The sequence below is a fragment of the Metopolophium dirhodum genome, chromosome 7 (genome assembly GCF_019925205.1).
Source record: "Metopolophium dirhodum isolate CAU chromosome 7, ASM1992520v1, whole genome shotgun sequence".
Classification (NCBI taxonomy): Eukaryota; Metazoa; Arthropoda; class Insecta; order Hemiptera; family Aphididae; genus Metopolophium; species Metopolophium dirhodum.
The window spans coordinates 32,084,252-32,100,405 of record NC_083566.1 but is presented as its reverse complement, the minus strand read 5'-3'; the positions used below and the strand labels follow the sequence as shown (position 1 = coordinate 32,100,405).

Genomic DNA, 16,154 nt, shown 5'->3' with positions numbered 1-16,154 from the left:
AATTTAAAAAAATACAATTAATCAACTAAACAATAACAACAAATATTTTTCTATTTCAATGTGTCGACGAGTAAGTAATATACTTAGACAATTAGACAATGTAGTAAAATGACGATGTGCAGCTTAAATTCATTGTTTATAACAATGTGCAAATATATTTAATATTTATGCATATGCGTATGTATGTATAATATGCATATATTATATATGTATGTATTTAATATGGTATTTGTATGACTATATCACTGACTTTAATTCACACACGAAAAACTTCTGTTTTAACCTAAACTAACGACAGGAATATAAAAGGGTAATAAAAGTATCCGGCAAGTTGCATTAAACTAATAAAAAGAGAATATTAAAGTCTCTCATTGTAAGGTACCTATTCCAAACGTTTAACTTTAATCTAAAAATATTTTACTTATCCGTCAGCTACAATTTATGTATCGTGTATTTATTTTAGAACAATACGGTGCAGTGCAAAGCTGTCCGGAGAAAGTTAATGTTTCGTAAACGTCTAAGAGCTTGCTTTTTGTTGTTTCCGTTGTCCTTATACCTATATATTCTACCACCAAAATAATATAACAAATATCGTTTTCAACAAAATAAATTGTTTTAAATTTACCCATCCACAAGAATGCTTTACCAACAACAAGAAAACTGTATTAATTTGATTATTTTAATCTAGATTAACTTTATAGGTTCTATTTTAATTTTGATTATTTGTGTAATAGGTATAACGTAAATATTTAATATATGATACTTCAAATACAATTATAACTATTAATCAAAACATAAGTTTGGGAAGTCAAAGTTATTTAACTTGCGGTACTTTTCAATATAAACGAGACAACAAAAAACAAAAACACATTCATCGCTCCGCTCAGAATCTAAAAGGTGGACAAGTGGGTACTGCTCTGCAATACAGTAGTTGTCGAGCACGTCATTGTAATGGATGTGTTATATTGGAATTCAATGATAAATCATTGTATACGAAAAATAATTATGAGCGGACACGTTGTGTCAGCCTAGCATATTTGTAGAAATAATCAAATTTAATAGTTGTTTTCTTTTAAACATTTATTGGATTATATACAATCTGTAATGGTATTTACAATTAACATTTGTGCAAAAGAATACATATACAAGACGTGGAGATGTGAAGAGAAAAGTCACTTGGAAATTTAATAGTTAAAAAAAATAATTTACAACATTTGAAAAAATTATTATGGCTATCGATAGCTCAAAAAGAGTCAAAACTGTTTGTAAATTCATGTTGTAAAATCAATACACTACTCCGCTCAGAATCTAAAAAAGGTACCAAAATAGAAAGTTACCAAATAATTATTTTTAAATTGTATAATACAGAACTATAGTTTATTACGTTGTATTAAAAAATACGTTTAGAAATTAAGAATTTACCACGCTCACAGATTGATTTTTTCTAACTCGTCTCTTTTACTTTTCAGTAAATAACAACTTGGTTTATTATTAGATATTTAATCCAATTTACTTACAAATAATGTTTTATTTGTGTATGTTATTCAAAAATAATAAGCATATAGTATTTACCTATCTTGTTAGTTGATACGTATTATGTATTTTCATTTCCCAAAACCAAAATATTTAGTAACTACACAGATTAAAATTCAAAAAACACAAAATATTTTTTTAAGTGAGCTATTAAATATTATATATAAAAATTTATTAAATCTATTAATCTTATGGAACACTGCAGAAATTATTTTGTCCAAAACTTATTAAAATCAAGAAGTATATTATAGTAGATTTTAACATATTATTTTGTAAAATTGTAGGTCGAAACTATAACATTTTTTAAATACATTTTGTAATAATACTCGTAGACAGATGACACATACGTGGTAATTAAATAAAATTGTTTAAATAGTTATCTTACCTATTTTGTTTTTTTTTTTAGTAACAGTCTAATCAAATTTTTAAAAAGTAACTACTACAAGTTATTTGTCATTTGTTCTAAACCGTTATCTTTTCCCTACTATAATATTGTTATAAGCATTTAAGCTACACACATAACACGGCTTACTTGCAAGAAATTAAGTCGTTCAATAAAATTAGTTATATAGCCTCCCAAGGACTTAAGACTTGGATAAGAAAACTTCAACCAAATAACTGGGAATTTGGCCGTGGATAGCGATAGGGCCATGGTTTCTAGTTCAGGCGTCATAACAATAGCGCCTTTGATAGCTTTTATCAGGTCTTGTAAACTTTTACGAATCACAGACAATAGTACGTTAAAACGTTCCATTTCTTGAATAAGGACCGCATTCATGGATTCTGCGTACATAACGGGATATTTTATCGTTGCTGCTTCTACGTCGAAATTATTCGGAAGCTTCGTAAGTATATCGGACACGGTCGCTATCAGTGCCTTATCTGTCGTATCAGAGTCATCTGTTCCGCCGCTGTATTCCATTACTGATACGAATGATTTGAACAGTAACTTCGTGGTCTGTAAATCACGGATGATTCCCGAGTTGATGTGCAACCCAAACACTTCTGGACTGTGGACGACTGGAATTTCCTATAAAAAAAAAAATTTGAATTTTTTATTAATGACCCGTGTTTACCGACAAACAGTTTATTTTTATAATTGTTTTTCCTACTTCTATTTGTTTAATAAAATCATGGTAGTGGGCACGAAACGGGATTCCATACTTCTGATCGACGTCACAAAACAAATAGTACGGGTTTTCGACTACTTGCGGACAGCAAAATTTATTCAAAATCGTATTAATCGTACGCCTGTCCCAATCGTCAGTTATTCTACCACCGTAATTACATTCTCCGGTTAAGTATGTCACGGCCTCGAATGGTATTTCGTCGAATTCATTAATATACATCTAAAAATAATTTGATTAATAACTCATAAGATATATTCCTAAACAGATATGCACTTGAAGTTGTTGAATAGAAATGTAATAATCGGATTCGTTAAATTCATAAGGTATATTCCATCCAATTGGCCCAAATTTTCTCCGTTCTTGTACAATGGCATGGAAAAATGTAATACCATACAATAGTTTTGTGAATGTCCGTTCCTTACCCGGACATCCTTCAAAAAAGTTTTTATCTTTCACGGGATACGACTGATAGCTCCGGAGCATATTAGCTTGTAAGCCCGTAGGCGGCTCGTTAGTCATTTTAACACCATTCTGTAGCACGGACACCGGAAACTAAAATTAATTGCATAACGTAAAATATTATAATATAGGTACACCGGAAATGAACCTTTAACAATATTATTATAATGTTACTTTGACAGATGGATAGCTGGTAAGCCACAATCTAAATTCACTATTCACGTTGGAAATATCAAACGAGTCGCAAATCACTTCCAACTGTCCCATCCACGAGGTAGCCAAATGACAGTTTTGCAAACATACCCAACCACCCATTTTTTGTGCGTTTCTTATCAGCAATTCAGCTATAGGACCCTTTAATTAGTATTAGAATATTTACAATTAATTTAATTTAATATCATAAATCATAATATATTAATGTATTTATATTCTATTAACTTGTCCTTGGCCCAACGAAACGCTTTGAAGGCTTTCCGTCTGACCCATTTTGTCGGCAAACTGCAACAAACTCGCCATAGGATCTACCCCAGGTGAGAGGATAAATATAAGTGGACTCAGACAAATTGAGTCACCATAGGATTTTTTTATGTCAAATGGTGGTGGGTGAATGAACATTTCTCCTAGTTCTACTTCAATAAGTCTGGTTATAACAGGTATGACCTTGTCAGGCCTAATGGCACGTATGACGAGAATTCGTTGAAAATCACTTAATTTATCGTACCAAGGATTAGGGAATTTTAAAATTCCATGATCTGTCATGTCGCAATAGTTTTTCCACTCATCCACCCTGCTTATAAAATCATCTTTTATGCCTGAAATAATCAAATCGTAGCAATACAGTACTATTATACCAAAATCGTATATTAAAATCTATTTATACCATGGTACGCATTTAGTTCATCCAAAAGACATATCTCATTCCAACTTTTATCATGAAACCAATTTGGTCCAGGATTAAGAACATTGTTTTTAAGATCAATACCATCAGTAATAAGAAACATTAGTTCTTGCTTGTCAATTTTGTTTTCAGCACTATAACAATCAACGTTATTAAACGTCATTAACATTAAAATAAACACAACGTAATTATTACCACTTACAGCATTATTGTAGTGCACATAATGAAAGAAAACAACATCTTATCCTTTTCAAATAATGACCGGCATACGTTGGCATATAAATTATAAGTAAAAGTTTCTTTCAGAGCTTCTAGGCGTATTCGAATAATTTTTGATTTATTTCTAAATTAACAATTCACTATATTTTACTCTTATAATATATATAGATGGAAGGTACATACCAGATTATAAAATTAATGTAATTTATGTGAGTACCTATGTGTGTAAGTATAAATAGTAATTGATATAATATGTGTTCAGATGAAAGTTTACTCACGCCGTTTCAATAGTCATAATAAAAATATTGATGAACCAAGATAATGAATATTGATACATTGGATCAATATTTGGCAAATCAGTAATACAATAATAAAGTATAGAACAGTGTTCAGCGATTGGTTTATATTGTAAACGAAATTGATCAAGAACTGCAACAGTTTCCACTGAAGCCGCTTGTTTGCGGGTTATTTCTTTAGCTAATACCTAGGTAATATAATCCATCATTGTAATATTTAATAAGTAATTTAATTTCCATTTATTAATATTTACCTTAGAATTATCTAAAACGTCAACCGCATTTTCGTCTTCTAAAATGTTTCCCGGGGCTGAAAGAATTTGCAGAATATTGTTTTCGACGTCTAACAAAGCTTTAACGTTTTCAGCACCCTCAACAATTAATTGTTGTCTTTTTGACTCCAGATCTGGTCTGTATCAAATTTGATACTTATTTAATATTTACCACATAAAATATATATTATTGTTGAGTATGTTTACCGTTCTTTGGCGACAACGATTCCCAATAATTGGTCTTCTAGACCTTCTACGGTCAATGCAAAATTTATAACGGTAACTTTGTTAAATATTTCTGGTAAATAATGTGGATTTCTAAGTTTTGATGTGATGTACAATCGAAATTTCGGATTGAACTCGATGATATTATCTCCAAGTGCTATATACATTGACTTTCCTATAAGTTAAAATTATGACAATTAATTTAATTACATGTAGGTAAGCTTGATCACACTCATGCTATGTTAAATATATTATATACAATTCTAGAATTAACAAACATGTTATCCACAATCTTGATTTCTGTTTTGTAAATATATCATATTATTAACAATCATAAAATATTAATTGATTTTTGATTGTAACTATTTTAACTAACTCCTGTCATAAAATAAACAAATTAATCCAACATACACTGAACGTCACACAATTTTTTTTTTACATCATAACATAAACCGATATTATATAATCACCTTGTTTATACGCCAGCTTCAATAATATTGGGTCTAAAGGCAAATCTAAATCTTCTAGTACGTTTTCAATTAATACTGGCTTCCCTTCTTCAATACCAAGCTCGATACTTTTCATATAATTTGGATTAGTTAACTTAATAATAATGATGTCATTATATTTTTCCAACGTCTTAATCCATTTATGTGCCTGACCTTGAGGGTCAATCAGTAACGACCATCTTTGTGAGCCATCCATAATGATGGCATTATCGATCGAAAATGAATCTAATGGTAATCCATTAATAGTCCAATTTTGGATTTTAGTCGGAACGCCTAAAACTTCAATTAAACTATAACTATCTGAACTTGGAATCTTTAAATCATTGCACAATATTTTCCAATCATTTATTATTGAGGATCTACAAAATAAAATTAAAATTGTTTTCAGGAACATAATCTAGGCGTGATTAATTCAAATACCTGAAATTAAATGTAAATGGAGCCAAATACGCAATTATTCCACAAGATATAAGAATATCACCAGGTATGCAATCATAATTAGTCTGGAGTTCTTCCGCTCGTAAGGCCCAACGATGTTTTTCACCACCTAGACTTCCTGAACAATTTTTAATTAGGTTTATTAATTTATAAATACATATTTGATTATGAACGGTATTTTGAGTTGGATACCAACCTATAAGTTTTTCTGCTTTAATTAACTTGCTTTCACATAATGCAACTTCTGCAAGTAATTTCTCTTTATTCAACACAGTCTCTTCCAATCGGTCTTTAAGAGAATCTAATCTTTCCTGTAACTGTCTCACTTCATTTCGTTTTTCTTCCAATATCGCCATTGTTGCTTCATACTCTGCATTAGCTATTTCAAGTTTTTCTTTTTTCGGTGCCACAACTTTGATTACTTTATCATACATGTCCAATGCGATAATCCACTTACACAGACCTTCTGCAGCACTAGATGCTTTAGCTACAATTGGTGGTTTAAAATTAGGATCAGGAAGATATGTTTTCCGAATAATTGCCATAATTTGAGAAGGTATATTATCCTTATCGTATTCCTTTAATCTTTGCAGAAAATTGATATCACCCAAAATACGTTTACTAGGTCCCCAATAATCGAGTATCTAATAAATACATTTTTCATATTTTACTATACCTATGTATATTTGTGAATTGTGGAGAAGTAAAATTAAATATTACCTTTTGTCCTGGCTTATTTGGATCGGGGATTTTATCTGGCGAGACGCCTTTCATTACGCATACTGCTGCCATAACAGTTTTCACCATTTCAGGAGGATTTTTCATAGACTTAACCAATGTTATATCAGTTGGTTTTAGAGTATTTAAAGCATCAATTGCATCTATAAATGAATGTACGATTGGTTTGAATTAATTCATTTAAAATACATAGAAATATCATATCTTATTCTACATAGTAATATTAATTGTTAAATTCAAAATTGTTAGTTTTCTATATAAATTATAATAATGATACAGCACTGAACACCGATTTGCGCCAAGGAGGTTGAGCGTCGAGTAGCTTCGAGTCATTTACCATAAGTATACTCTTTATAATTTAAAATATAGTGAATATCATAACTATTATAATAACTTACACTTTTTTAAAACACTAATTTTTATACGTTTGAATAATTATTATTTTATTTAATGAATTGAGTATATATAACAATAATTTAACTGATATTACAATATAGTATTATAAGACATGAATATACCTTCTAAAACCGGTATAGCTAATGCAAGATCAGCTTCACATTCTGTTTTTAATTCATTAGCCGCTTCGGCTTGAACATTTGCTACTTTTTCATCTTCTTGTACTCGAGCGGTTGCTTTTTCAACTTCTACTGTCTCACGAGAAATCATAACCATCATTTCTTCTGTATCTTTTTGAGCTTGTTGAAGCTGAGGTTGAAGCTTAAACAAATCTTCTTTCATCTGGCTTACTTGTAATGTGGCATACTCAAGTTCCTGTAAGCCACCTACATATCGCATTTTTGCTTCCATAATTTCTTTTTGCTTACGATTAGTGCAATCCGTGTACGATTTAATTAAATCCAAATATGATGCCGATGTAACATACGTACGACGCCGTGTTGCAGAATAGAATTCCAATGACAATCTTCTGTAATAGAGCATAGTTACTTATTTATTTGTTTTATATATGTATTTAATTCACACAATCCCTACCTAGCGTCGACATGAAAACGTTGACAAACAGTAACAGCAGAATTTTTAATTTTCTCAGAAAGATTAACGTCTTTCAAATACTTAAATGCTACCATTTGTAATGCATCATCTGGCCAATCTTTGAACCAATCAATTGTACAACAACTGACCAAAGACGGATACAGTCTCAGATGGTTCCTAAAACTTGATCCAATTGGACTAAAGCACAAACATATATGCAAATTTTGTTTACAGCGGTTTATAAAATAATTAAAAACGACCAATGGAGCAATATCCAAATTTCTATTTCCTCCTTGAGCAGCTAATCTAACCATCTGCAACAATTTTCATACAGTTAAATGTCTGAACGTTCAGAGCATCAGTGCAATAATTTTTATACCTCCAATATACTTTGTTGTTCATCTAAAGTAAATAAATTTGGCAGTTCTCCAGAATTTAATAAAGCGTCAATATCTTGTAAAAAATAATCTTCTTTAATTTGTCCTTCGGCAAACAAGAAAACAGTTGGACAATTTTTTCCACCAGATTCGATTAATATCGTTTTCAAATTATCTCTCCATTCAGTTAATCCATAGCTCTTAGTAATCTCGGGTTGAAAAACATTAAAATTACACATAGCTGCAGCTAAGCGGGTCAGAGATTGACGTCCAGATCCACCTACTCCAACTAATAACGCACATCCACCAGGGATTGTTAAAATTCTACAAATCCTTGAAAGATGTTCACATGCGTATCTATGTAATTTATAAAAACAAAACTTATAGATGTAAGAATAAAAAAAAATAAAAATAGTTTACTTAAACAAAACTATATTCAATTTTGAATCATGTGTCTTATCGTATTCATCCATCACAATTTGAGCTTTTTCTTCAAAATTTGATAGCGACAACGGTTCTTCGTATTTATTGTTTTCCAATACATCAAAATCCATGATATTAGTAAATAAAAGATTTGACATATCTTGGCAAACAATCGGCTAAAAATAAAAATAATATTACTATTGCTCTCTCAACATAACTAATATTTTCAATTACGCACAGATAAATCTGATAAATTATTAAACACTACGTCAAACATTTCTTGAAAGTTTGTATTAACGCAAACACGAATTTTATTAAATAACCAATATCTATCATTATCGTCTATAAGGCGGTCATAGAATACTCGCATCACTTCATGAACCCACAATCTATAATATAAAATAATAATAATTGTTCGAAATTCTTACATTTATAATACAATTTACCTCACGAAAACTTTCCGATTAGTAAAGCTGTCTTTGCGGAACATAAGTATTCCATTTGTCACTTTTGAAATATCTCTTATGTTAAATAAATAATGTGATTTCGCAGGTGTTGGAGCTAAATTCTTAATAGCCGATCTGTATAAAGCAAGTGTTGATTTGATTATACTATCAATAATTGGTACTACTTCTAGTGTAAAACCATTCTTCTGAAATCAAATCGTGATTTAATTTAAATATCAATAAACCATAATTCATAACATACTCTTAATCCAATTTGAAGTAAAGTTGAGTATATATTTGTAATACTTTCGTCATCAAATGAGTTTATAGCGAACAATCCAAAATGACGTAAAAACCTTGCATACTCGTCTTGTTTACTCCCACCAGTTGGCCCAATAGCAGACAACAAGAGAATATCTTTCAGATAAACTTTGGTAGTATCTTGCAAATCATGCCAGTAACCATGGTCAAAAAACTGTCTTAATAATTCAATAGGAGGTTGTGCTCCATATTGTTCTTTTACGGGCATATTCATATCATCGACAAAGATAACACAAACCTTTCCTGATGGCGGTCCATATACACCACGTTTGCGCTTTATGAGTTTAGATAATATAATTTCCTGTGTAAAATTAGCTGATGTCTGAGTTGTAAACGTAACAAAAGATGGGACGTATTCGTCTAACGACAATTTATTCATCATATAATTTTTTATGTAGAAACTTTTGCCAGTTCCCGAGGGACCAAAAAGTAATAATGGTTTACGGTGAGAGATAAACATGTCAACTAAATTCATATACCTAAAAATATAAAAATATAATTAAAATAAAATGCGTTTTTATTTAAAAAAAAAGTTACCTAACAGTGTCCAACGTATGGACTAAAGTTTGTTCAATATTACTAATTTCTTCAATTTTATTATTTTTCACAACTTCTGACAAATTTTTCCAAGATCCTCGAGATGTGCAACTATATACATAGTCATATAATGTTCCATCATATGGTATCGTAATATCTAATGAACTTAAAGCTTCTGGTTGTTCAAAACCAGGAATATCGCCCTTCCAAAGTTCTTTAAAATAATGATCAAAAGCTGGTCGTGAATTTGAATCTAGGGTTCCGCCAAAACCCCAAATAGAAGCATACACAAAAGATCCTTGTAAGTAATTTGTAAAATGTTCATTGAAACTTGAATTATCGGTATTTGAACTTTTTAACTGCATCTCTAGTATATTTAAAACGTTTCTGCCAAGATACCGAGAAATAATATAGATATCAAAAAAACAAGTTAATAATTAACTTACAAAACAATATTTGTTTCTCCAGCATTAGTCAGTTGAACACAACTATGACGAACAAAGTAAAGACAAGGAGGAGTTATCCAGTCAAACAAACACATTATATCTATTCCATTTTGATCTAAAGACCAAAACTCTGGGCAAGTTTGTATCCAACTTTCAATTAATGGTCTCCAACCCAAATCGATGGGATCTAAATAAATTATACCGCAACGAGACACAGTAGCAGGAGAAGCCTAGAAATTTTCATTTAATTTTACAATGTTTACGAACGAATGAAGTCCATGACTAACCTGAGTAAGATCCATAACCTCAAATACCATAGACATATTATCTGGCATATCGATGACTTCACCGGAACTTAAACACAACTTTTTATTATCATCTAGTACAGTATTCAGATTTTCTATCCAAACAGTGTCAATTGGACCATCAAATATCAACCATTTTCTGTCTGAAGTCTCCGACATTGAAAATTGTCTATAAATTATATTTATATTGTATTATTAAACACCTATAACACAACAGTATGTATAAAGATGTAAAAAAATGCATACCTAAACGTGTTAGCTATAACCCCGTTAGCCCATTCATGTAAAACATCATCAAAATACCCGTAAAGTTGATTGATAGTCAGCGCTTTAGGATTTACAGTTTCGTATTCAACCTTTTCTTCTCCTTGGTCTAGTTTATTTTGTAAATTTAAAGTTTCTGCGAGTAAATGAAGTAATGAAGTCTTCCCTCCAAATGGATTGCCTACTAACATAAAGCCATGCCTAACAACCATCATTTCGTATGTTTGAATAAGTTTTTTCATGAAAGTGTCAATTGGTTGTAAATGCATCTTCTCACATGCCTAAACAAATAATAACATACAACACTGCAATAACTCTATTTTTAATATTTGCTTACAATTTTTGCAGCAGAAATCAAATTTTCGTGATAAGAATTTGGTGATTTGACATCAGGAAATAAATCAGATATTATTCCGTTGAATAAAGGAACGTCTTTATTTAAAAATTTGGGTAAATTCACATCTAAAATAGATCTAAGCAAAAGTTCTGACTCATCATTTTCCGGAAACTTCATCTTTAAATTTCCTACTGCAATAAGTACAGCTTTAACAGCTCGCATACCTATAGCCATATTAAACAAATGCTATTTACATTGAGCTCAAAATGGGTTTTTCTTGAACCATACCATAATCATAATGTGGTTGAAGTGATAATTGTTCCGAGCACAATTTATACGTGGTAACAATTTTAATAGATAATTCCCTTGCATTCATAAATCCATAAGAATATAGTGAAATTTCACCAACCATTGCATAATCTGGCACCATCATAGCTACAGTTCTAAATAAAACCTGTGAATCATAATTATACTGATTTAGGTTGTTTTTGTGGCAAACATTTTCTTCTTCCTAAACCTTCAAATTATCAGGTAAATCAAATCTTCCTGCGTATCCTGGGTTCATAGTAATGCAAACATAACCCCTTGGGTTTAATTTGAGTTCGGTACCTTCAAAGAAAAATGTTTCAACGTTTGTTCTTACTGCTTGAACTATACCTAAGATCTGTTGCGCAACCACTGACAACACTTCAATGTCAATACGGTTGAATTCGTCAAAACAAACCCAAGCTCCGGATGAAGCTAACCCTTTGAAAAACTAAAAAAATTGTTAAATAAATAATTATTTAATTAATTTTACAGTATGTAATGTAAATATATTTTTCAAATAAAATTATATAAGTACTTTTCTCATTGCCAAGTAATTAAGGCTCTCGGAGCAATTAAACACGACACATTGGAAACCCAAAGCCCTTGCTAAATCTTTTATGGTTTCTGTCTTACCAGTACCAGCTGGCCCCTCGGGAGCACCATAAAGATGTAAATGATAAGCACTGATCAGGGTACGATAACACCTATCCGTTAAAGGTGTGATAACAAGTCTAGGCTTATTTCCTAAGTATTCATACGCATATTTTATAGTTACATTAGTAATGCGTGCCAAGGCATCAGCTTCCCAATAATATCTAAACAATTAATCAACATATGGTTAAAAATTTAAAATTGTTCAATTTAAAATATTTTTTTAAAAAATTAGGTACCACCTTAACTGGCTTAGCCATTTAAAATCCATATCGTGACAAATGTTATTGTTGGCCAACTCATCAACAACATCTCTGCAATGAACGTCTAATGTAACTAATGTACTTAAAGTTATTCTTCTTTGTTTGTTCGATTTATCACGTACTAAATTTACAATATCATCCAATTGTTTCTATAACAATATTTGATAAAAATCAAATAATATATTCTGATAGTCTAATATATATAAATAATTGAAAAATATACATTTAAAAACTTATGGTAACTTTGCATTTGCCTAGGTTTTTGTACAATAAATACATCATGAACTTCAGCAGTCCAATACATTTGACTAACACATAAAACACATTGACCTGGCCATTTTTGTACCCACATTGTTCGTTCTATAGTTGGGTATTCATTATAAGCGTTTTCAATTAAATTTCTAATTGATATTACCATTTGTTTTTCTACCTATGCGTATCAAATAACAACGATTAAAGCATAAAATAATAATCAATTAAAAAAATAATAATTAATGGAAAATGGAAAATAACCTGAAATAACCATTTTTCAACACTCCCTCTAGCTTCAACAGTCGAAATATATTGACTAAGTGCAATTTCTTCACCCTCGTTACTTAAAATTTTCAAAATATCTAAATTATCATTAAAATCAAGTTTAGAAATTCCTTCAAAACATTTTTTTAAATGAGGTTGAATTCTTTTGGGGTCTCCTGTTTCTGATAATATTTCTAACATTTCATTATTTGAAAGGAAAAAAAATCTAAATTTGAATTTAATATTAATAGCATAATTTTAAAACAAAATATTTTATTTTTGAAATTTTGTTTTACCTGGGAAAGAAAAGACGTTTTTTTTCCAAATATTTATTAACTCCCAAATTAATATATTCTGCCATTTTGGTACATTTAATCAATGATTCTAGAACACCTTCTCGGCCAACACATTTAATGGCTAATGGATAAGATCTGACCATACTTAATAATCCTTTTATAATCACATCGACCTCCTAAACGTGAAATTTATATTTATTATTATATTGACTTAACCACAAAAATAATAATATTACGTTAAACATAGATCCTTCTTCAGGCATTTGAGCAACTATGTCCTTGGAACTAAATATTGGCATGAGATATAGCCACCGCATCTGCACACTTGTCCATTCTTCAAGTGTCATATTCATTCGGTTCACCTTATCAAACCACTCTTTCACTTCACTTTCTATAGGCTTTACAAACGCTGAACCCCGAATCGATATAGTCTTAATGAAATGATCATCTAGTAATGCTTGTATACTATCTAACCCAGACAATATGTTTACTTTTGTAACCCTTTAAAATTAAGAAAAAATTTCATTAGCTACAGTTGTTTTAAAAATCTTAAGAGTTTACTGATGTTAATAAAACACACTTGTACGGACTGGTGCATAGTTCAATAGTTTTCCAATCATCTTGCATTATTTGTAACGATTTTCTTAATTGTTCTTCTTTAGTGGCACTAATACTGATGACGTCAAACCTATACAAATAATTTAGAAACTACGTGTATCACTTAAACAACTACCTAATATAGATTCCTATATATACTAAAGGTACTTCTGATTTACTTCAAATTTAAATATACATAATATGTATGATTTATTGATAGAACAAATTAAATATATTTACATATTAACATACCTATTTAACAATATTTAATGTCAACAACAAAGTATAATACTATAATATATTGATGACAAATTCAAGTAGGTAGTAATTTTTTTGTATTTATTTTTTTACAAGTTTTCAAACTATCTTTGTTTTGTTTGCTCTTTTAATTTTATTAGGTTTTTACAAAGATAAAACAAATACAGTTAATATACAACTCAAACAGGATCATAACAAAAGTCCATTGAATCTTCTGAATGTCAAATAATAACATAACTCTTAACGAGTCTTCACATTGTTTGATGTTCACGAAGTGTTCAGAAAAAATATTTAATTATAGTAATTAATATATTTTTATACAAATGTAATTTAATTATTAATAAAGAATGAACAACTAAAGAGTTTTAATAACACTTATATAAGCTTCATAATATGAACTAAACCAATTTTACCAAACAATTTTTCTCGAAAAATATTTTTTTTAAATAGTATAGACACTCGACATAACAATATACATTATTACATTGTGATTAAATTGATGCCGTGTAAGAGTGAACAAAAAACTTGATTGTAAAAAATGTTTTAATAATTCCATAAATTTAAACAATTCAATAGTTAAATATAAAAAATTCAAATATTTAATATAGGTAAGGATAAAATCAAATGATTGATAAATTATTCGGAAATTCGAAGAAAATTATTCGCATCCTTCTCGGACAATTACATAGACAGTTAAATAGACGGGTAACACTTATCTACACATATTTTAAAAAATAAGAAGAATATTTACAAATATGATTTATAAAAATCGATTTTGTTAGGTATCAATATGTTATCAATACGGTGTGTTGTGTATCCATCATCAAAAAAAACTAACCCGACCATTTTAGAAAATGTTTATATTACTAAATATTAATATTATGTAGATTTATTTAATTCAATTTACGTCTTAGCGTAGTCAGATCGTCCTAAATATTATAGCATAATAATTATTGTTGTTCGTGTTCTAACCAACTGGTAAGCGAAAGTATATAACATCTACACCACTAAATATTGTACTTAAATAATTATTTTATCTAATATTCGAATAACTGTTTGAATATTCGTGAGTTGAACTTGTTTTAAATATCAATATGAACTTACTGAGGTAGTAGTTGTTCTAAATTTAAATCGATGATTTTTGACAGTGTCGTGCCAGCATTTGGAGTCAAGTTAAATCCCGACAGTTCAGACATTTCTACCCAATGTCTTTCAGTTAAAGCAGGGTTACACATAATTCTAATGATTGGCATGTAATCCTAGAGTAAATAAAAACACTTTTTGTTAAAATAATCACCATTTAAAGAACAATTATTAACACCTATTCGCTTTTTTCTATGAAATATTAAGTACAAGAATCCTCACATACCATAATTCATTATTTCATTTTATATTCTTAATTTAATTATAAAACAAATAATGAATTATTGTTATACAATTCCATCGATTTGAGTGATTTGAGAGTTATTTGTGTCTCAAAAGAAGGTTAACTAAGAAGGTATTAAATTCAATAGATAATTTCCTAAGAATAGAATAAAATATAAACCATAACTAAAATTCATAATAAAAATAATTATAAATAAAAAAAATGCATTGTAAATAAAAATTAAAAATATATATTAATAAAATACGATTTTTAAGAATACAATATAATATTTTGTATTCTTTTTTTTATTATGATCTGGGACATAAGTAAAATCTTGAATTGTAATTCATTTAATTGCATGTATTCAATAATATAATAATAAAATAAAATAATTTGTTATTTTAATCTATTTAATCATTTTTAATCATTTTTACCCTAAATTGGTTTTATTAACATAACTATATAATATGGAGACGAACTATGCTTGCATTTTAATTTTTACCTTATTAAATCAAAAATTAAAGTACATATTTATTTTTATGATTTTAACGAATAAAATAATTATATTTATCGCTCTAAAGTGTATTCAAGTACATATCCCTTGTTAGTTGTTATGTACGAGATTTTAGTTAGATCTTTAATTTAACACAATACCAAACATAATTAAAGAAACTTTTACTAAAAACATTTTTTTGTTTTCAACAAATTCATTAGAGAAATACACACAAATGAGAT

At 29.3% G+C, this 16,154-nt stretch overlaps 1 protein-coding gene across 1 annotated transcript in view; it reads right to left on the bottom strand.

Annotated features, from left to right (window-relative positions):
* Positions 1 to 16,154, bottom strand: part of LOC132949644 (dynein axonemal heavy chain 7-like) — a 28,726-nt gene that overhangs the window by 6,906 nt on the left and 5,666 nt on the right. The window contains exons 10-45 of the mRNA XM_061020630.1: positions 15,158 to 15,312; positions 13,779 to 13,886; positions 13,435 to 13,699; positions 13,199 to 13,374; positions 12,900 to 13,128; positions 12,610 to 12,816; positions 12,366 to 12,535; positions 12,008 to 12,287; positions 11,681 to 11,920; positions 11,452 to 11,617; positions 11,164 to 11,387; positions 10,809 to 11,107; positions 10,545 to 10,731; positions 10,258 to 10,487; positions 9,812 to 10,198; positions 9,216 to 9,753; positions 8,954 to 9,159; positions 8,746 to 8,896; positions 8,505 to 8,683; positions 8,087 to 8,441; positions 7,708 to 8,021; positions 7,236 to 7,642; positions 6,700 to 6,860; positions 6,176 to 6,623; positions 5,962 to 6,097; positions 5,503 to 5,900; positions 5,015 to 5,207; positions 4,790 to 4,946; positions 4,518 to 4,723; positions 4,223 to 4,363; positions 4,003 to 4,154; positions 3,561 to 3,934; positions 3,297 to 3,476; positions 2,937 to 3,215; positions 2,646 to 2,882; positions 2,066 to 2,563 (exon numbers count right to left, since the gene is read on the bottom strand). Of these exons, the coding sequence (XP_060876613.1) occupies positions 2,066 to 2,563; positions 2,646 to 2,882; positions 2,937 to 3,215; positions 3,297 to 3,476; positions 3,561 to 3,934; positions 4,003 to 4,154; positions 4,223 to 4,363; positions 4,518 to 4,723; positions 4,790 to 4,946; positions 5,015 to 5,207; positions 5,503 to 5,900; positions 5,962 to 6,097; positions 6,176 to 6,623; positions 6,700 to 6,860; positions 7,236 to 7,642; positions 7,708 to 8,021; positions 8,087 to 8,441; positions 8,505 to 8,683; positions 8,746 to 8,896; positions 8,954 to 9,159; positions 9,216 to 9,753; positions 9,812 to 10,198; positions 10,258 to 10,487; positions 10,545 to 10,731; positions 10,809 to 11,107; positions 11,164 to 11,387; positions 11,452 to 11,617; positions 11,681 to 11,920; positions 12,008 to 12,287; positions 12,366 to 12,535; positions 12,610 to 12,816; positions 12,900 to 13,128; positions 13,199 to 13,374; positions 13,435 to 13,699; positions 13,779 to 13,886; positions 15,158 to 15,312 (9,033 nt within the window). The remainder of the gene's footprint in view (positions 1 to 2,065; positions 2,564 to 2,645; positions 2,883 to 2,936; positions 3,216 to 3,296; positions 3,477 to 3,560; positions 3,935 to 4,002; positions 4,155 to 4,222; positions 4,364 to 4,517; positions 4,724 to 4,789; positions 4,947 to 5,014; positions 5,208 to 5,502; positions 5,901 to 5,961; positions 6,098 to 6,175; positions 6,624 to 6,699; positions 6,861 to 7,235; positions 7,643 to 7,707; positions 8,022 to 8,086; positions 8,442 to 8,504; positions 8,684 to 8,745; positions 8,897 to 8,953; positions 9,160 to 9,215; positions 9,754 to 9,811; positions 10,199 to 10,257; positions 10,488 to 10,544; positions 10,732 to 10,808; positions 11,108 to 11,163; positions 11,388 to 11,451; positions 11,618 to 11,680; positions 11,921 to 12,007; positions 12,288 to 12,365; positions 12,536 to 12,609; positions 12,817 to 12,899; positions 13,129 to 13,198; positions 13,375 to 13,434; positions 13,700 to 13,778; positions 13,887 to 15,157; positions 15,313 to 16,154) is intronic.